At 44.4% G+C, this 21361-nt stretch overlaps 1 protein-coding gene across 1 annotated transcript; it reads left to right on the forward strand.

The window, feature by feature from the left end:
* Window positions 1–5647: 5647 nt before the first annotated feature.
* On the forward strand, window positions 5648–20346 carry CD48 (CD48 molecule). The gene is made up of 4 exons (XM_002715223.5): window positions 5648–5833; window positions 13757–14068; window positions 17668–17934; window positions 19971–20346. The coding sequence occupies exons 1-4, from the start codon at window positions 5752–5754 to the stop codon at window positions 20048–20050; spliced, it is 741 nt and encodes a 246-aa protein (XP_002715269.1). The 5' UTR covers window positions 5648–5751; the 3' UTR covers window positions 20051–20346.
* The last annotated feature ends 1015 nt before the right edge of the window (window positions 20347–21361 follow it).

The raw sequence follows: 21361 nt of genomic DNA on the forward strand, positions 1-21361 counted from the left end.
TGCTGTCTTCCCTCTAATCCGTGCCCTAAAGTGTACATTGCCTTATTCCTAATCTCAATTTCTTTGGCAGACAATCAGAGCACAAAACAAAAGGAATGTATGAGCCTTAGCACCATGCAGTTGCCCCTATCGTTTGCCACACTTATTCCTAAGTCATCCTGCAGCCTCAAACAAAACAAAACAAAACAAACTCTTTAGCAGAGCAGTTCTTTTTTTTAAGATTGTATTTATTTATTTGAGAGAGAGAGTTATAGAGAGAAGAGATACAGACAGAATGACCTTCCATCTGCTGGTTCACTACCCAAATGGCCACAACTGCAGGAGCTGAGCCAGTCTGAAACTGGGAGCCAGGAGTTTATTCTGGGTCTCCCACAAGGGTGCAGGGGCCCAAGCACTTGGGTTATCTTCCACTGCTTTCCCAGGCCATAGCAGAGAGCTGGATCAGAAGAGGAGCAGCTAGGACTTGAACCAGCATGGGAATCTGGCACCACAAGCAGAGGCTTAGCCTACTATGTCACAGTGCCAGCCCAGAGCAGTAGTTCTTGAGACCCAGAGGCTTGCTACCCTCTCTTCTGTCAACAGAATAAATGTTCTCTTTCCTTCACCCCAAAACCTTGTCCTTGTTATTTTGATTGGCACCAGGGACAGGAATAGCTCTAAGGACACACATGGATGAAAGTGAAAGGATGATAAGATATTCTGAGCAAACAGAACCCAAAATGATTTGGCCTACTTAAAACAGATAAAATAGATTTTAAATAAAAAGCAGTAAAAAGATTCCAGGAAGGTCATTATACAATGAAAAGGAGTATCCAAATTGGAAGGAAAAAAAATCAAATTGTCACTGTTTGCAGGTGACATGATCTTATATACAGAAAATCCCAAAGACGTCACCAAAACACCTTTAGAACTAATATTCAACAAATTTCCAGGATACAAAATTAATGTACAAAAATTAGTAGTGTTGTTATATACCAATAGTGAATTAGCTGAAAAATAAGCAAAAAAAGCAATCCTATTTCCAATAACTACAAAGAAACACCTGGGAATACAATAAACCAAAGAAATGAAAGATCACTACCATGAAAATTATGTCATAAGTGGAATAAGTTGAAAACACACGCAGAAAAAAAAATGGAAAGACATCCCATGTTCATGGATTGGAAGAATCAATATTGTCAAACTGCATACAAATCATTTTGGGTACAAAGTGATTTACAGATTCAGGACAATTCAGTACAATCCCTATCAAGATCTCAACGACATTTGTCACAAAGCTAGAAAAAACATTACTGAAACTTGCATGGATATACAAAAAAATCTCCAAAAGCTAAAGTAATCTTGAGCAAAAAGAACAAAGGAGAAGGCATTACACTACCTTACTTTAGAATATAGTACAAAATTGCAGCAATTAAAACAGCATCAGATTGGCATTAAAAAAAAAAAAAAACAGATACATAGGTCAAAGGAGCAAAATAGAAACCCTAGATGCAAACCCATACATCTACAGTCAACTGATCTTTGACAAAGGTGCTAAGAATATGCATTGGGAAAAGGATAGACTTTTAATGAATGATGCTGGGGAAATTGGATATCCACAGAAGAATGAAACTGGACCCTTATCTCTCACCTTGTAAAAAATCAATACAAAATGGATTAAAGACCTAAAAGTGAGATCTGGAACTTTGAAGCTATTGGTAGAAAACATAGAGAAAACACTTCAAGAAAATGGAATAGGCAGGATCCTTCCTTCCTTCCTTCCTTCCTTCCTCCCTCCCTCCCTCCCTCCCTCCCTCCCTCCCTCCCTTACTTTTTAAAGATTTATTGATTTTAAAGATTTATTGATTCAAATATTTATTTATTTGGAAAACAGAGAGAGAGAGAGAGCAAGAGAGAAAGAGAGAGAGATCTTCCATCCGTTGGTTTACTTCCCAAATGGCTGCAAGATCCGGGGCTGCACCAGGCCAAAGCCAGAACCTAGAACTCCATCCAGGTCTCCTACATGGGTAGCAGGACCCAAGCACTTGGACTATTTTCTGCAGCTCTCCTAGGTGCATTCAAAGGGGGCTGGGTCAGAAGTGGAGCAGACAGGACTTCAACCAACACCCATATTGGATGGCAGCACTGAGGGTGTTGGCTTAATCTGTTGTGCCAAAATGCCAGCCCAGAATTTTCTAGCTCAGATCAAAAGTACGGGAAATGAAAACAAAAGCAGACAAACGGAGTTGTATCAAACTGCAGAGCTTCTACCTAGAAAAAAAAAGGACAATCAACAAAATGAAGAGATAATTTACAGACTGAGAGAAAACATTTGCAAGCTATACTTTTGACAAGTATATCTAAATCAAAAATATATATATCAAAAACATATAAAGAATGTGCACAACTTAATAGTAAAAAAAAAGCCTGTAACCCAATTTTAAAATGGACAATAGATCTAAACAGACATTTCCCAAAGGAGGACGTACTGGCCAGCAAGTACATGAAAAAATGCCCAATATCACTAATCATCAGAGAAATGCAAATAAAAATAATAATGAGATATTACCTCCAGTAAGATTGTCTATTACCAAAGAGACAAAAGATAACAAACATTGATGAGCATGTGGAGAAAACAACAATTGCACACTGTTGGTGGGAATGTAAATTAGTAGAAACAAAGTAGAAAACAATACAGAGGTTCATCAAAATAAATAAATAAATAAATAAATAAAACTACCATATCACCAGGCCATCCATTCCTGGGAGAATATCCAAGGAAATGAAACCCATTTGTCAAAGAGACATCTACACTCCTATGTTTATTGCTGTACCATTCACCACAGCAAGAAATGAAAACATCCCAAGTGCTCACCCACTAATGAGTGGGTAGATAAAATATAGCACATATACACAGTGGGATATTACTCACAAAAAAAGGTTGAAATCTTGTCATTTGCAGCAACATGGATGGAACTGGAAGTCACTAGGTTAAGTGAAATAAATCAATCACAGAAAAACAAATATCAGACGACTTCGCTCATGTGGAGTCTAAAAATACATGAGCTCACAGAGTTAGAAATATAATGGTAGTTAATGGAGGCTGAGAAGTGCGGAAGAAGAATAGGGAAAAGTTGCTTGTTATAGCTAGACAGTAAGAAGTTCTGTGTTCTATTGCACAGTAGAGTGACTATAGATAATGTTAATGTGCAGTATATTTCTCTAGTAATTAAAAAACCTGGGAAAAATAAATAAAGGTGGAAGCAGGATAGTATATTTAAGCCAATTGTTCCCAGCCTTCAGCAAATAGGTATTTTCAGGATAGACGAACATATACTAAATAAAGTCCCCCAGCAGAGAGAAAGAGAGAGAAAGCTCTGGGGCATGGGTACTTTGGGGACGATGATCCTGGGCACAAAGCCAGAGGGAGGTCTTGAGGGCACTCCTTGGATGAGTGGTGAACTCCGAGTGAGTGGTGCATGGGCTGGAGGGGAGGAAAGGTGAGGGGCTCTGGAACACTTGCTGCAGAACCAAACCTGCTGGCAGCCACAGTACCCTCTCCCCTACTCAGTGGGACTCAGCTCCAGGGGCTGCTTCTCCCATGATTCAGACCTTTGGGAACCCATCTGTCCTGAATACCACATGTACTCCCTTATATGTGGGAGTTGAAATCTAAAAACAAAACACTCACTCTGAATACAGAATGTTGATTATTAGGAGCAGGGAGGGGCGGAAGGAATAAAAGGAGTTTGGATGTGGCTCATTAAGTGTGATAAAGACACTAATAGAAGAAGTTAAAGAGGGGAATGCGGTACAGGGTATATGGGAACTCTTGGCGTACTATTTCACAATTTTTGTTTTGTAAATTTAAAACTGTTCAGAGATAAAATGTTAAATAATTTTTTTAAAAAAAGAGAGAACAAACCAGCCATGGTCTCTCCTTGTCCCCCCTTTTCCTCCAGACAGCCATGAGACGGGTGGGGAATGGTTTGCACACCCACAAGCGCCTTCCTTTCTTTATCTTGTCCTCCTCTCATTTGACTCTGCTGCCTCGTCTCAGCTCCTTCTATGTGGTTTGCTTTAAAATCTTCACTAGTGAGGGCAGCATTTGGTAGAGTGGTTATGATTCCAGTGGGGAATATCAGAGTGCCTGCTTCACTCCCCATTCCAACCTCTTGCCAATGCACACTCTGGGAGGTGTCAGGTGAAGATGCCTCAAGTACCTGGGGGACCTGAGTTAAGATCCTGGCTCCTCACTTCGGCCTAGTCCAGCCCTGGTTGTTATAGGCATTTGGGAAGCAAACTAGTGAGGAGGAACACTCTCTCCTCTCTCTCTCTCTGACTCTGCCCTTTCAAATAAATAAATATTTTTAAAGGTTTATTTATGTATTTGAAAGGTAGAGTTACAGAAAGGCAGAGACAGAGAGAGCAAGAGGAAAGGTCTTCCATCCACTGGTTCACTCCCCAAATCACTGTAATGGCCGGAGCTGCACCGATCCAAAGCCAGGAGCCAGGAACTTCCTCTGGGTCTCTCACATGGGTGCAAGGGCCCAAGCGCTTGGGCCATCTTCTACTGCTTTCCCAGGCCATAGCAGAGAGCTGGATGGGAAGTGGAGCAGCCGGGACTCAAACTGGTACTCATGTCAGGGGCCGGCAATGCAGGCAGCAGCTTTACCCACTACACCACAGCGTTGGCCCCAATAACTACAAAAAAAAAAAAAAAAAAAAAAAAAAAAAAAAAAAAAAAAAAAGAACAAGAGAAAAAAAAAAAAAAGAGTGTGTGTGTGTCTAGAATTTCCTAGACTACAGGAGTAGAGATTCTATTTTGGGGGCCCAAATAACCTTACTTTCCTACTAATATTCAGGGGATAGTTATATGTAAAGTTTCAAACAACGAGTTTCTCATGAGAGAAGAGCCAGAAGGCCGGGCTGGGAGTGGGACCCATTCACGGCTGTACAGCACTGAGACTGTGTAACTTTGATTTCTCTGCCTTTCTGCTCTGAATGAAACCTGCTCAGGCTTGAGTGGGCACCAGCTATGCCTTAACCTCTGCAGGGTTTTAGCACGGCATGGCCACATTTCAGACCTAACCATCTTCTTGCCTTTCAGATAATCCTGACAGTCCTCCCAAGACATGTGGGACAAAGTTCTCAAGAGAATCCACCACATGCCTAGCATGTCCATATTTCTTGAGACAGCCCAAGTGTATTCAGATGAACCACGGACCGCTTTTATCCATAAAATCCTTTTTTCTCTTGCCTTGTGGTGTGTAGATCCACAACCACCCAAGACTGCTTCTGTCCAGAAGTTCCCCCAGTATTTTATTCTCTGCCAAGTCTAGTTTGCCCTCTTTCTTCCAGCTCCCTATGCCTCTGCCTTTAGTGGTTCTTGTATTGCTGGTTTTTTCTAACATTGTCATAATCAGGGTGATTCCTGCCTCGGAACCACCAGGCAGATGGTCTCACTCAGGGACCCTACCCTTTTCTGAGTACTTAACCCTCTGAGAATCCAATAGGAGCTGACTCTTCTCACAAAAATAGACCAACGCACATTCAAACAAATCGCTCTATTTCTGCTGCACTTTCAGATAAAAACCCATGGGACTTCCTGTTTCTAGTCTCCAGGCTCCTTAACAAATGCATCAGGCGGAGAGAAACAGCCAATGTGTGCTTATCTCTGAGCCTACGTCACAGTCCCCTTCTACATCCGGTCCCTTTCAAGCCTGTCCTTTGGCTGCCTCCAGCGTTCCTTTGGAAGCTCTGAAAAATAGCATGTGTTCCAGAGGATGGGAATGGTGGCTGGCTCTGGAACTGCTCCTGCTGCCTCTAGTACTCCTGGAGACCAGCGTTCAAGGTACTTTCCACCAACTGTCTTCCTGTGACTGCACATCAGAGGCATAGGCAGATGGAGAAGGGGAGATGGGCTGTGGCTCAGTCCTGGAAGTGGGTCCTGGCCTGTGGGCAGCAGGTATTCCTATTCTGGTAGCAGGGCTGTGTTGAGGTTGGAGACCCTTCCTGCCTCAGCCTAGGAGACATGACAAAAATAAGACCCTGTGGAGAGGAGGAACTCTGCCCCTTGTTCCATGGCTGGTAGTTTGTTTAGTTGTGGGAAACAGTTAGGTTTTGTTTGCTTTATTTTTCCATTTTAAATAAGAGGAAGTGTTACACAGAAAGCCGCTACATTTTATGCTCAGATAAGTTATGTTTCCTTAGACATTCTTTGAGACTTCTTTATATACTACGAGTTAGGTCCTGAAATGCTACTGTCATTGTCTCAAAGATAGAGAGGTATTTCTCTGTCTAGTGTCTCTAAACAAGGGTCTGAGAGAGGCTCAAGGTGCTCTGTATTGAAGAAATGCTGAACACATAATTGTTAAGGAGAAAGGGCCATTCCTCTGCCATAGTTCCTCTTCTGTGCCCAAAAAGTGAGCAGTTTTTGCGTCCCTGTTACAGCTGTCCAACCCTACTTCTTAACCCAGCACCTGTCTTTCCAGGCTAATTGAGAAGCAGAAGTTAAGTTTTTGCCTTTTGTGTTATTCTCCCAAATGATACTCAGATCTTATTCATGTTAAAGGGCTTTCATGCTTACCTCTATGGGTAAGAAGGAGTAAAAATGAGCAAGCCTGGGGAAGTTATACTGCATCATTAAACTGTGGCAGTATATGTAGTTTTTAGAGAAATGAGAAAGGAATGGTTGGAGGAAACTCGGTTGATGACTCACACTAGGCTTCTCAAAGTGGCATCTAGTTAATAACGGTGTAAGCATTGAGCCAGGTGTCTTCAGGCCCATGTGTGGGCTCTGTGGGGTTGACTCAGTCATAGGATGCTGACATGGGCTTGGGTGTGGGTGCTGACACAGAGTGTTAATTCAGCCAGAGTTCAGGACTTTCCCTAGTCATGTTAAAAGCACCCTAACAGTTGATCTTTCCCTCACTTCTTTTCTGGGCTGTGTGTCTCTTTTGGTTGAAACACGAAGCAATTCCTGATTATATTATCCTTGGCGAGGATGACATTAGTTCTGTTTAGGTTTAACATCTTCCACTTCTGTGTCTTAAGTCAATAAAAAGAAAATTAAGCAACACTACATGTCAGGCAGTGTGTTGGGCATTTTGCATCCTTCTCATTTAATAGATTCACAAGGGTGCAATCATCATGTACATTTTGCAGGTGAAGATGCTAGCTTTCAGGATTTCCCGAAGGGCACACAGGTCTAACTTCCCACCTTATTAATAGGACTATGCTTTTCTGAAAATAAGCCCAGTGGAATCTTGATCATGGCCAACAAGTCTACATCTCTGTGAGTTTGTTATGCTCAAGCCATCTTGTGCGCAGTCTCTGGCTTTGCCACAGTTAACTACATTCTGACTAAGCTTAATGTCAATTGTTTGGAAAGATTGTCTTCTCTCATTGCTCTGGGCCTATGTCTGTTCCTCTCTTGATGTCCCTGTCCTTCCTTCAGGCTCTGGTGTCCATCTGACTTCTGCCTTGCTCCACACTTCGGTTTGTCTATTTCCTTGAACTCCGTGAAAAGAGGAACCACTTTGTGTTTTGCTGCTAAACTAATACAGTGCCTAGGATATAGCACGTGTTCAATAACTGTTAAATGAATGAGCAAATGGCCTCAGAGAACTTCCTTTTGGACTCTACCACAATATCTTGCTGGGAATCCAAGTTCTGCTCTCCTCAGCAATAAGGGATGCGTTTGTGGAAAAGTCTGAGACTCACTCACATCTCCTTCATCTCCTTCATCACTCCCTAGCTCTCTGATTTCAGGGCATACTCTGTTGAGGGGTTTTCCTGCCTATCCACAACACTTAGCAGGTAGCAGTGGCAGCAGCAGTGTACTAGGATCCAGACCTATGCTCTATCTGGGTTGCAAGCCATGGGATTTTCTGTAAACCAGAAAAGCTTAATAAGCCTTGGCTTCCTCAACTCTATCAGGAGTAAAGTAACATGTATGCATCCTCGTTCTTCAGGGGGCTGCTATTAATATCAAATGAAATAAAAACTGCAATAGCTTTGCGATTGCGGCACACACACAGTCTGAGACAGATGTAAGCCTGGGGTGAACCTAAACTCTCAAGTCCGACACTTTCAGCTGAACTCCTTTCAGTCATCTCCTCCAGACTTCCCAGACACATGTCAGAAATTTAACTCATCGAATTTCTTCTGGCCATCTAGTGCTCTTTGACAAGCTGTGACATGGCGGCTTGAGGTAATAACCACCATTTATGTCACCTAAGAATCTAGTGGTGTACTGCACTCGGCAATATTTTTGCTGTGTGTATATATATATTTATTTATTTATTTGAGAGGCAGAGAGAAAGACAGAGAGTTCCCATCCACTAGAATGGAAGCCTCTCTTGACCCCCAAATCCAAGCAATGGGCTCTGTTTTGTATGTACCCTTAGCATCACCCATTTTCCTTCCCTAACTTTTAGCCAGTGATAATCTATTAGTTATCTCTGCTCCCTGGGATGGAAGATCCTGAAGGGAAGGAGTACGTCTGTTGTATGCACACAGAGCCCAGCACACAGTAAGTGCTTACTATGTAGTCATTAGATGAGAGAATAAATGAATCAAGTGGCTTACGCATAGAGGAAGGGCGGCAAGAAAGAAGTTACGAGTCATTGCTTCGTCCCAGCTACAGGCTCAGGGCTGCCTTGAGAAAGTCGTTCTTCCATCCCACAGCAGCTGTTTCAAGCTCTCTCCCTTATCTTGAAGGCCTTCACCTCCCTGTCTGCTCTCCCAATAAAGAACTTGCCTCCTCCTTTGCTGAAGAAGTGGGGACTGGAGGTTGTTAGACAATCAGCTTCCTTCCCAACATCGCTAAACTAGGAGCTTCTCCACCTTACTGCCTTTTCCTGCCTCTCTTTTCCCTTGGAGGATGAGGGGTCCCCCTTCCATGCCTAGCCCCAGGAAATCCACCTGCTTTGAATCCCTATAACTTAGTCTTATCTGTAACCTCCCCCCTTCATGCCCTGCTCAATGGGCTCCTTCCCTGGATCCATCATCACTTAAGTCTTTTCTTTCCTTAAACGAAACTAACAAAAACTCTCTTTACCTTTCATGCTCCTTTACACATTGCCCTATCTCCTGTTTTCCATTTACACAGAAATGTCTTAAAACAATAATTATTTCTGGGGCCTGCGCTGTGGTGCAGTGGGTTAACGCTCTGGTTTGAAGTGCCAGCATCCCATATGGGTGCTGGTTCTAGTCCCAGCTGCTCCTCTTCTGATCCAGCTCTCTGCAATGGTCTGGGAAAGCAGTAGAAGATGGCCCAAGCCCTTGGGCCCCTGCACCCATGTGGGAGACCCGGAGGAAGCTCCTGGCTCCTGGCTTCGGATTGGCATAGCTCCAGCCGTTGCTATCTGGGGAGTGAACCAGCAGATGGAAGACCTCTCTCTCTGTTTCTACCTCTCTCTGTAACTCTGCCTTTCAAATAAATAAAATAAATCTTTAAAAAATAGCTATTTCTGTTGCCTCTCTCTCCCCACCTTCAGATTCCTTTGCAATATTGCCTACTAAACTTATTACACTTCCTACCTTGAGAAATGACTCCCTGCTCATCTTGCCATCCAAGACACAACCTGGCATCTTGACAACTTGTTCCCAAAATACTTCCAAAAGGTGTTTGTATAGGCTTGGTAAATACTTGACTTCATCAGAGAGCTCCTGGTAACTTCACATTGATATCTTTTTTTTTTAAAGATTTATTTATTTATTTGAAAGTCAGAGTTACACAGAGAGAGAAGGAGAGAGATAGAGAAAGAGAGAGAGAGGTCTTCCATCCATTGGTTTACTTCCCAGTTGGCCTCAATGGCCAGAGTTGCACCAATCTGAAGCCAGGAGCCAGGAGCTTCTTCCAGGTCTCCCACACGGATGCAGGGGCCCAAGGACTTGAGTCATCTTCTACTGCTTTCCCAGGCCATAGCAGAGAGCTGGATCAAAAGTGGAGCAGCTGGGACTCGAACTGGCGCCCATATGGGATGCTACGCCACAGCCCAGGCCCCTACATTGATATCTTTAAAACTCAGCCCCCTTTCTTCTTTGACAGTCTTACTAGAAGCCATGCAAAATGTTTTTAAAGTAGCCAGAACTTCCTCTTTTAAAAAAATATTTATCTGAAAGGAAAGAGACAGAAGGAAAATTAGACAAAGAGAGAGACCATCCATCTGCTGGTTCATTCCCCAAATGGCAGTGACAGGTCTTAGCCACTCCAAGGCCCAGAGCCAGAAATTCCAGCCTGGCCTCCCACATGAGGGGCAGGAGCCAAGTACTTGAGCCATCTTCCATTGCTTTCTCAGGCACATTAGCAGGGAGCTGGACCAAAAGCAGAGTCCCTGGGGCTCCAATCAGCACTCCGATATGGGATGCCATCTTTGTAAGCAGTGGCTTGACCCACTGTGCCACAATGTAGACCCTAAGTCAGTCTTTTTTGGTCATTACAGATAAGTGGTTAAGGAAAGAGGGAGCAGGCAGCATCCTGCACATGCCAGTGTCTTCGCACTCTTATTGGATTGGATTGGCCTCTCTGATGCAACCGCCTGTTCAGTCACTGCACAGTGGGTTGTGTTTTCCTGGGTGTATGTCTGAGGTTTGTTAGAGAGTCTGCCAAGGAAGACCTAAGCCTATTATCTCTGTTCTCAATTGTGGTGGACATAGAGGAATTTTGTCATTCAGAGGATATCTGGCAATGTCTGGGGACATTTTTGGTTGTCACAACTGGAGATGAACTACTGGCATCTAGTGGGCAGAGAGTAGAGATGCTGTCAAACAGCCTACAATGGAGAGGACAGCTTCCCCCCCACCCCCCAACAAAAAGCTGTCACAACAAAGATACCACCATTGAAAAACACTGGTCTAGGCCATCTGTTATTACTCATTTTATTAATACACGTGGAAACAAATATTGGAATGAGAACAGGTCTGGAAGATATGCATTAGGGTTTAAAAATATTAGACAGACTCTGTTCTTATGCTATGTGTTTCAAGAGGCCAGACATTCTGTCTGCATTGCTTTTCTCAGAGCCCAACCCAGTTGTAGACCCATCACAGCTGTGCAATAGCTGTTGCTTGGAATGAAATTATAACACATGGCCTGGACCATTCAGGAGCCTGTGGAAGTGAATGCCTAGGTATGTCTGCCTGTGTATCAGGGCAAGGTAATGCTTACTAAATGGCTAGATAGATAGCTGGGAGGATGAATGAATAGGAACTTGAGAGTCCTGGGACACAGGAGATTTTATGTTTTAGATTGAAGAGAACACTTTTGGAAATGATAGATGTGTGGAAACACCTAGGTGTAAACAGCTCGGTATAAATGATGTTGAAGAATATGATTGAGCTGTTTTGACAAAAATATGATGCTAGAGGTCACATTTTCTTTCCTCTACTTTTTTTAATTTGAAAGGCAGGGAGGGGGAGAGAGAGAGAGAGAGAGAGAGAGAGAGAGAGAGAAAGAGATCCCATCTGCTGGTTTACCCAGCCTAATATACTTTACATCTGCTGGTTTGTAACAGCCAGGTTTGGGTAGGCTTAAGCCAGGAGCCAAGAATTCAATCTAGATTCCTGTGGTTGGCAAGGATCCGAGTACTTGAGACATCATCTGCTGCCCCTGGGTTTGTATTAGCAGGAAGCTGGAATCAGGAGCAGAGCTAAGACTTGAACTAAGGCACTCCAATATGCAATCAGGTGTACCAAGTGACGTCTTAGCCACTGTGCCAAGTGTCTGTTCTACTCGGAGCTCTTTTCTACTGCCCTCTCTCAGCCTATGTATAAATATTCTTAGCTCTCCTCCTTCTACAAAAAGAGCCAGATGGACTTTGGTCCATCTTAGCCCTTCTAGCTATCATCTTTTGTTTCTCCTTGCCCTAACCAATGCATGTTTTTTAGAACCTGAGACAATGCAAGAGATTCCCATGAAAACAAAAATACAAATGAGAACAATAAGAGTTTAGTTAGAATGAGAAAGTCTCAATGATTTATAAATTTTAAAAAGCTGACAAATACTACATAAATCCCGAGAATTAGCTTAATATTTTATACTAGCTAACAGTTTCATGCTTCTTTGATACTTGACCACTGACCAGCTCTGGCTCTGAACCACTTCACACCCTGTTCCTCGTCTGTCTATAGACAGAGCAGGTGAGGCCCAGAGTACAGCAGGGATATTCCTGGACGCCATTGCTTCCCCAAAGTGGCTAGAAATAACTTCTCACACCAGTCCATCAACCACATAAACACAACCCACAGGGCCCAGATGAAATATTCCCCACTTCTAGTTCCCCTTAGGTACATCCCCAAATACCCACAATTTTGACACCACCCAACATAAGCGGAAATGTGATGAAAGGGATGATGGAGTGGAAAGAAGCAGTGGTTGAACAATTTGTGTTTAAAATACATTGTGTTCTGTCAACCATGTCAGTCTGAATACTTGGCTGGGGGCCCAGTAGGGCTATACTCATAGAAAGGGCCTAAAACATCGGCTGCATCAAATTCATGGTAGTTCTGCATCTGACACAACCTTTATTAAACAACAGTTTACCTAAACAGTTTCCATTTCCTTACCTTCTAATAATTTCCTTCTAAATAAAATGTAAGTGCACATGTAATACATGAGCCATTTTTACACGGAGGATTTTTCTCATACAGTCAACATTATGATAAAATGAAAACAGTTCTCTCCCCAATCCTGAAGCCCTCTCTGAATGTGCCCATTCTCATCCTTTCTCCTTGCTCACTTGACACCAGCCACTGTGGCCTCCTTGCTGTTTTTAAAAAACGGGAGGCATATCCCTACCCCAAGGCCTTTGCTCCAGCTCTTCCCCCTGCCTGGGTCACTCTCACCCCACCTGTCTGCTCGGCTTCCTCTCTTTTCTTTCAAGTCTCTGCTCAAATGTGACCTACTCATCACCTTATGTGATATCTACCTCCCACCTCCACCAGCGCTCGTGGCTTCCTTTACCTTATTCCAGGTTTTCTCTTTCCTTGATAACAATTATCCCTTCCTCGTATACTCTCCAATATATTTGGTTATTACATTGACTGCTTTCTGTCCCTTCACCTGCATATTCTGATACAGGAAGCTTTGCTATTTGGCTCACTGATGGATTCTGAATGCCTGACCCATGGTCAACAAATCTTAGCTGCTAATCACTGTTGGCTCACCTTAGTGGTCGTCTTTTCCAAAGAGGTCTTCCTAGTATTTCCTCCATCTCCTACCCCTGCACTCTGGAGAGGGAGAAATTCCTACCACACCCTGCAGTCCGTCCACATGGTACCCTGTGCTTGTCTTAATGACAGTAACCATCATACTATATTAGGCTGATTTGTGTGTCTGTCCTCCCACACCGATGTCATAAATATTTTAGTACAGAAATGTGTACTGTTCATTTCTGCACCTCTAGGGACTAACAGTGTTTATTGAACTAAACTGAACAGACAGGAAACACAAGCCCAGAGAGGAGACAAGACTTGTCACCCTTTTATTGGAAAATATACTGCTATGACAGAAAGAATAACAGAGCAAGCCTGGGTCAGCTTCAGTGTCATTCTTCAGTACTGCCTGGGGGCAGAACTGGGTGGATTACAAGTAACGGTCACTTCCCCGCACACTGCTTTATCAAGCTCCGACTGTCACTGAGTTCTAGTACGGAGACTCAGGCCTCTAACGAAGACCATACTCTCCGCTCCTATGCAGAAATCCCTTCTTCTTGCCTGCTCCAGCCCTGCTCTCCCTAAAGGCTGGTCCCATTCTGATTTTCATTGGCAGATCACTTAGTCCATAGGTTGATGGCGGTCTCTGGCAGCAACGTAAGTCTGCAAATCCCTGAGAATCTGTCCGAGAAGTACAAACAACTGACTTGGTTTAACACTACCAAACAGAAGATCTTAGAGTGGGAGTGGGAGTCTGACAAAACGAAGTACTTTCGTTCTAAATTCGAGACCAGAATCACGTTTGACCCTCAAAGTGGGGCACTGAATATCTCTGACGTCCGAAAAGAAGACAGCAGCGACTACCTCGTGAGAGTCTTGATGGCGTCAGGAACCGAGCGTGAATGGAAAATCCCACTGGAGGTATTTGGTGAGTTAGGGTACCAAAGGGCAAGTCTCCACTCCAAGGGTCCCCGGGGAGACCACTGTGGAGGGGGGGCTTCCTACCAGTCCCGGGTACATTCTCTGGGAGGAGAAGGGAAACTCAGCTTGGGCTTAAGTCATTTCCCCTGGATCCAGTTCTACTTGGAGTGAGCTTGACCCAGTAGGCTCCAAAACTGATAGCCTTATACATTTAAAACTCTTCTGAAGGTTGTGAGTCTAAGCTCTGAAGAGAAGGAAAATGGTTAGAGATAATTTCCACTCTGTTTCCTTCATTACTCCCTGTGATGAACCCAACCCAGTACTGAGACTTCATCAGACTTCAGGACAAAGACAGAAGAGGGAAAGGATGAGGCAGGAGCTATTAAGAAGAGTTTTTCCTTTTCAGGATGGGTGGGACAAAAACTCATAGCTTCAGTCAAATCACTGTATAAGGAATAAGGGCTGAGATATTTTTCTTGAAGTCAGACAGACCTGGATTCAAAACCAGTCGGTCCCTCAGTAGCTGTGTGACCCTGGAGAAAGATCGTTAACAACTCAGTGCCCATATTAGGTCAGGTTCTTTGGATGACAAGTGACAGAGGTCAGTTCAATGCACTTTTACCAAAAATGGAGAACTTATTTTAAGAAATGAGGAAATTTAAAGCAATTCAAGGAGCAAAGAAGAGTCAGGAGGGGTTCTGTGGAAGTAGATGACGTACTAGGTCCAGTCCAGAATCCTCAGGCTCAGCAGTCCGTGGACTGTGCCTGTGGCTGCTTTCCATCTACTTTTCTCTCAAGGCTCAGACATGTGTGCCACCAAATTTCAATTCTCAGAGAAATTTGAAGACAGACAAACTGGTTGACTTACCTTGGTTGGCAGGTGTACATTAACTACACATTTATGGCCAAAAGGATCAAGTTACAAAGTAGAAACACAGTCCCTGGGAAGGCTTCTCTGGGGCTGGGGTCCACAATCATTGGAGAAGAGGGGCTAGGCCAAAATCCAAGGGAGATGTTATGCTCAGAGCTCTGAGTTCTTCATCCTGTTACAAGAACAATTATATCCACCCAATCTAGGGTGTTAAGACGATCAAGATGGATAACGAAAGTGAAAAGAATTCTAAGTGCAAAAATAGTGCAAACAGAGAGTGTTGTGTGTATGTGAGCCCCACCAGCCAGAAGATTCCTGTCTAAGAGGACAGGATATCCTTCTCACTCACTTCCTCTCACTCATGTGGACTAGAAATGTAAGAGGCCCTATTCTTTTATTTTTACCTTTATTTATTTATCTATTTATTTGCATGCATTTCATAAATACAACTTGGGAACACAGTAATTCTTCCCATCATGCCCACCCTCCCACCCACACCCCCATGCCTCTTCCTCTTCCCTGTCCTGTTCCCAGTCTTGTTTTTTACTAAGATCTATTTTAGTTTAACTTTATACACAAAAGATTAACTCCATTCTATGTAAAGAGTTCAACACTTTGTATGAGGAGGAAAAAGAGAGAATGAAAAATAAAACAAAGACTAAAAACAAAAAATATTAAAAAAACAAAAACTGTTCCTCAACAGACCAGACAAGGGCTGTTCAAAGCTGTTGCACAAGATGCCCTATTCTTGCAACTTGCTTCTGTGTAAGAAAGATCCCAAGTCTCTTACAGTGGTGTTCTGGTAGACCAGTTCTCTAGACAGAAAGAAAAAGGTCTAAGTAAATTTTAAAAGCCACTTTTTGTATCATTTACCAACTTCCAGAATTTCTGTGATACTAACACTCTCATTACAGCTGATTTCAAACTACGAATGATTTTCACAATACCTTGCAAAAGTTCTGATGACCAGCTATCTACAGGTTGGTTTGGCCTTAGCACACCCTGACAGTCCCAGGATTTTTTTTTTAAGATTTATTTGTTTATTTGAAAGTCAGAATTACAGAGCAGCAGTCCAATGGCTGCAATGGCCAGAGCTGTGCTGATCTGAAGCCAGGAACCAGGAGCTAATTCCAGGTCTCCCAGTGGGTGCAGAGGCCCAAGGATTTGGGTCATCTTCAACTGCTTTCCTAGGTCCTAGCAGAGAGCTGGATTGGAAGTGGAGAAGCTGGGACTTGAACTAGTGCTCATTCGTATAGGATGCTGGCAATGCAGGCAGTGCCTTTACCCACTATGCCACAGCGCCAGACCCAGGATTTGGTCAATAGAAGAATCATCCCTAAGTCCAGCCCACACCACGTATTTGTGATAACTTGGAGGGGACTTCTTGGAGCCAGAGCATCCCAGCTGGTTCAACAAAGCCCATCCCTGAGGTGCCCAGTGCTGTGCTGATCACTGTGGGAAATGTAGAAGCAGTGTAAGAGACGAGATTAGAGAACAGGAAATGGTGAAAACCGGTGAGACAATTGCGTAGTAAAAGCAGTAATGTGCTTTGTGCAGATGTAGAACTAGAGTCCAGGGGTCCCAGCAGGTGAACTTCTGTAGCCCACCCCCACCCCCTCGCCACCACAGACAACCCAGAGGCAAGCTGTAATCTGGCAAGCTTCCTGCTGCATTTTAATCCTATGGGATCTGAGCTGCACAATGTCTGCAGGTGTTTAACTCTTGTCCAAAACGAAAAAAGTCCAGGGAACTTCAGGTAACCCAGCCCTAGCCAAGGAAGAAGCAGATGCTGGGCTCAGCTCTTATTCCAGCTGGCAGCAGACAACAGGAGTGAGAGCAATGTGGCCTCTAGCATATATGCAATACTTACACTCTGCAAAAAGCACTTGTCCGCGGATGGTGCCATTTTATCTTGGTAACATAGTGCTGTGAGTTGTTTATCTGACAGATGAGTCTGGAGGGAGGGATGGCAACTCCCTTGCCTTATGTCCTCCAGAGTCAAGTGCAGAACCCAGGTCGGTTTCACTTCAAAACTAGCATGTTGTCCTTTCTATCTCATAACTGCTTCATTCGCTCTTTCACTTATCCAGCCATTCAGATGCTTACAGAATATCTGTTATGTTGCAGGCCCTGTGCTAGATACTAAGATAGCAAAGCTATCAGACCAGTGCTGTTTATCACCACTGACATGTGCAGAGGACTATATGAAGCTCTCCGGAGCTCTGCCATTGCCAGGAGGATGGCAGTTCCCCTGAGTGGTTGTGCAAAGGGCTTTGCAGTGTGCAGGCTGATACCACGTACCTCAGGAATCTTCCAGAATCTGAGCCCCAGAATTCTTGAGGAACAGGCTGGACAATGGTTCAGCTGTGGATCATTGCTAAGAAAGGACCCTGAGCATCTCAGATGGTTGAGATACCACGTCTGACCTCAGCCAGTGTCTCTACCAACACCGGGATGTGCTTTCTGGCTCACAGGTTTGCAATTTGTTCCTGGGTGCAAGTAATGAACTCTGGCCCCCTCTCCTGGACATGGGTTGATATCACCTCTAAGGAGTGGCTTGTACTCTGAAGCTGCTCACTGGCTCCCTCTGTAGAGGGCTCTTCTTCCCAGCTCCCTGCCACTTGGGTGCTAAGAGGTCCTTCCCTGGTTCCTTTGGTGTTTTGTTGATTAAGCAAAAATGTTTTGTAAGTGTATATTTCCATTGTGTCATTTGATAAAATCCTCCTTATTTTCAGACCCCGTACCCAAGCCTGTCATAGAAGCTAAACAAATAAAGAAAGTGGACAACACCTGTTATCTGACCTTGTCATGTACTGTACCAGACCAGTCTGTCAACTACGAGTGGTATGGGGACTCAGGCCCATTACCCCAGGAATTCCAGAGAAGTGTCCTTAATATCACCCTTAACCCACAGAACTTCTCCAAGTCCTTCACCTGCCAGGTCAGCAACCATGTGAGCAGTGAGAATGCCACAGTCTACTTCACTTCATCCTGTGTTCTGGGTAAGAACCATCCTCCAGGGATCTGAGGGGGGCACAGGAGAGCCAGTTTTCTTTTGAAAGAAGAAGGATGCATAGATCCTACCCAGGTTTCTGGCATAGACAGTGGCAGAGAATCTCAAAGGGGTCTGTGAGACCTGGGAGACTTGGGAACCGTTCCCGGCTCTGTCTCTTACCTCATCTTTGTGGAACTTGGTGTTATCTGCAGAAGGCATTTGTCTCTGGATCTCTGTTATCACTCCCATCCCCTCCCCTGCCTCAAAATACATGGTCCTAAAATCTGAGGCCAGGGTTGTTACAGGTCATTCTGACACATCAGGGTGAGCTGAGGGAAAAGGGGGCAAATTGGAGAGTGGCTGGGATGGTGTTGGAGAGGTTCTGAGAAGGGTTTCTGGTAGACAGCCTGAATGAGCCAAGGGAAGGAGGAACAAGTAGATGAGTGGGAGAGAGGCTAGGGATGGGAGTGACAGCCTTATCCTCAGGCAAAGACCTCGATGTTACCCAGATTTGTGCACCATGACGAGTCTAGGAAGGCAAACTCTGGGTTTCATGTTTTAGATTCCTCTCCATCTCCTAGGAGGAGCCACTCACTGGAGCAGCCTTGCTGCCTCTAGATCAGGCTACACAGATGCTGTAGTGAGACAGCCACGCACATACATTTTGGAATCAGTCGTACCTGAAGCCAATGCTGACATCATCACTTACTAGCTAAACATGTTTCTGAGCTTCTTCAACTCGTGTCTTTCATAAGTGATAGACAAAATAATAGCTATGAGGACTCAAAGAGATGACACATGTACTTGACACATTCTCAATGACTGATAGCTTCATCAGGCTCAGTCCCTTCAAATCTGGAGCTATTAGGGTTTGGAGACCCCATAATAAGTTTGGATCCTATCTGCAGCACCCCAGGTCTCTTTTCTTCATACCCCTAAGGTGACATCCTGAGCCCCAGTATACACATCCTTCCAGAAGACCTCACGCCTGTGCTGCTAATGTTTACCATGGTCCCTGCCATGCCCAGTCATCTGGGATCCTGGTCCCTAAGGAAATTTCTCTTTTGTAATCTTCCTGGCCTCATTATACCACCTTCACCGTGTTCTTTTACCTCTGCTCCTACATGGGTGTAATGGAAACGTGTGGTCTTCTTTCCTCTTCCCAATTAATTGATCTGATCTTTTCTTGCTTATCCTGATGTGCCCTGCTCTTCCACTGCCACAGATCCAATATGGCAGCTTGTTGTCTGATCATGTGAAGTTCCAAAATCAATTTCATATCATGACCACATTCTGAGACCCAGAAAGGGAAGAGGCACAGAATTCCCATCCTTATAAAATGTGGTGCCTTCTCATCTGCAGAGAGGATAAAATCAATAGTAAATTCACTTTTGGGGAGACTAAATTCATCTCATCCTTCTACAGCCACCCAAGTTATTGCACCCAAGTTATAAGCACCCCTAACCTTCCATCACTGTTTTATCACGAATTCCCCTTGTGTTCCTCTTTTACACTCCATTCCCTTTCCTTCCCTTATCTTTGCATTGGATCTCTTCTCTACTCTTTCTTCCTTCCTTTCTACCTCTTTTCCTTTATTGCCTTTCCTTTTTCTCTTTCCCTTCCCTTTCCCCCTTCTAGTTGACACAGATAGTTAGAAGAGTGAGGAGACAAGAAAGGGAACTGGTCCTTTCTTCTCTAAAGTAAGCTGTATGTATCACGGGTTTGTCATGAATAGCACTGCATGGTCATCTGTCTTCATCTGAAGTTCTTTCCTGCCTCATTGTTTTCCAGTGTAGGGGAGTGACTTTTCCCCAGGCTCACAAATATGCCAAGGAAATCTGCAAGCACAGGACATAGCCAAACCAGTTGACACTTCAAGGAGTGTTGCACTGATTATGCATTATGTCTAGGGAGAGTGATCTCTGAAGAGGAAGAGAATGCACCAGGCATACTGGGATTCCACACCAATCCCTGATATCCCTGCCCCTTCTCAACACATTAATCAAATCACCTAACTACAGAAGGGTCTTCTTGCTCTTTCAGCTCGATCATTTGGAGTAACTAGGATGGCAAGTTGGCTGGTGGTCACGGCACCCCTTGTTCTTGGCTTCCTACTTACCTGAGACGAACCCTACCAACTCAAGACAGAAACTTCAAGGCCTCAGGATCTTACCTTCATCATCAACCATGCTCTTAACCAGGACAGACGTTCTGGCCATACGGAAGGAGAGAAAGTATGTTATTGAAGCATCTACCAGGATTTTAAAATCTTAAAAAAAAAAAAAAACTGTGGTTAATACTTAATTTCAGATCCCCTAGCTGCTTATCAACACACATAAATGCTTTCATTCCACCAAAAGCATTACCACACTGTGCAAATGTATTTTTGTTTAAATAAACTTTTGATATGATTGTCAAAGTGGATTCCTGAAGGCACCCAGAATCTCTCCGACAGCACCAGCTCCATCAGCCTGGACCAAGTGGCATGTGGAGACACCAAGGGAAGAGCCTGAGATCACAGGCTCCCGAGTGTCAGCCTGGCGGAGGAGTTGAATCCTGCCACCTCTGAGCCTTGTTCCCATATCTGTGCCAAGCCCCTGGGGAGCCAGCTCTCCCAAGACACCTCCCCTGCTTCCTGGTCTCCTGCCCAGTGCTTTGCTTGGCTCCACCTACTTTGAAGAACAACTCCTTAGGTCTCCTAAGGGCATGGAGTCAGGCCTATTCCCCGCAGGATAGAGCATGCAGCTCTGCCACAAAGGCAGGGTCCCTCCCAAGCCATTCACAGGGTATTAAATTCTGTCTCTTCTTTTCACCATTGTCACTGTGTGCACAACTCAAGTCCTGGAGGTGACATCAGACCCAGTGAAATCAAATCAACCCAAAGCTCTCACCAGGGTCTTCCAGGAATTCCTAGGATCATCAATGACATAAAACCTGGGATTTTGGCCTCATGTTCTCCCTCTCAAGGGCCTGGAGCTGTAGGGGTTACTAAAGAATGTGTTCCACCTCTAGCGAGCTGCCCCCACCTCCCCACCTCTTTCAGCCCTCACCTCTCCATCCCATCCCATCTCCTCTGTGGCAGATGATGCTGTGTGTTCACCAAACGCTTTTACTTTCCTTTGGGTCAGCAGAGAAACTCCTTTTCCCAGTGTGACTGGTTCTAGTTGATAGAAACTGGGTGGCATTGATGTGGCAGAACATGAGGGAGCCCAGGAAGTGCGGTCACAATGCCCGGAGCTTGGACCCCAGCCATCATTTGAAAGGCAGCTGCCTGCACACCCATGTTAAGAAAGTTTGGGTTTCCTGTGACCACAAGATAGCCTGGACTCCCACAGATGCCCTCAGCCCAGCCTGCAGTCCTACCCCAACCTCATCTCTTAACAGCTACAGCTTCCAATTAGACTGTCTCAGCCTCTTCCCCTTCCCCTTGTTTT

Source organism: Oryctolagus cuniculus, chromosome 7 (assembly GCF_964237555.1).
Source record: "Oryctolagus cuniculus chromosome 7, mOryCun1.1, whole genome shotgun sequence".
Taxonomy (NCBI): Eukaryota; Metazoa; Chordata; class Mammalia; order Lagomorpha; family Leporidae; genus Oryctolagus; species Oryctolagus cuniculus.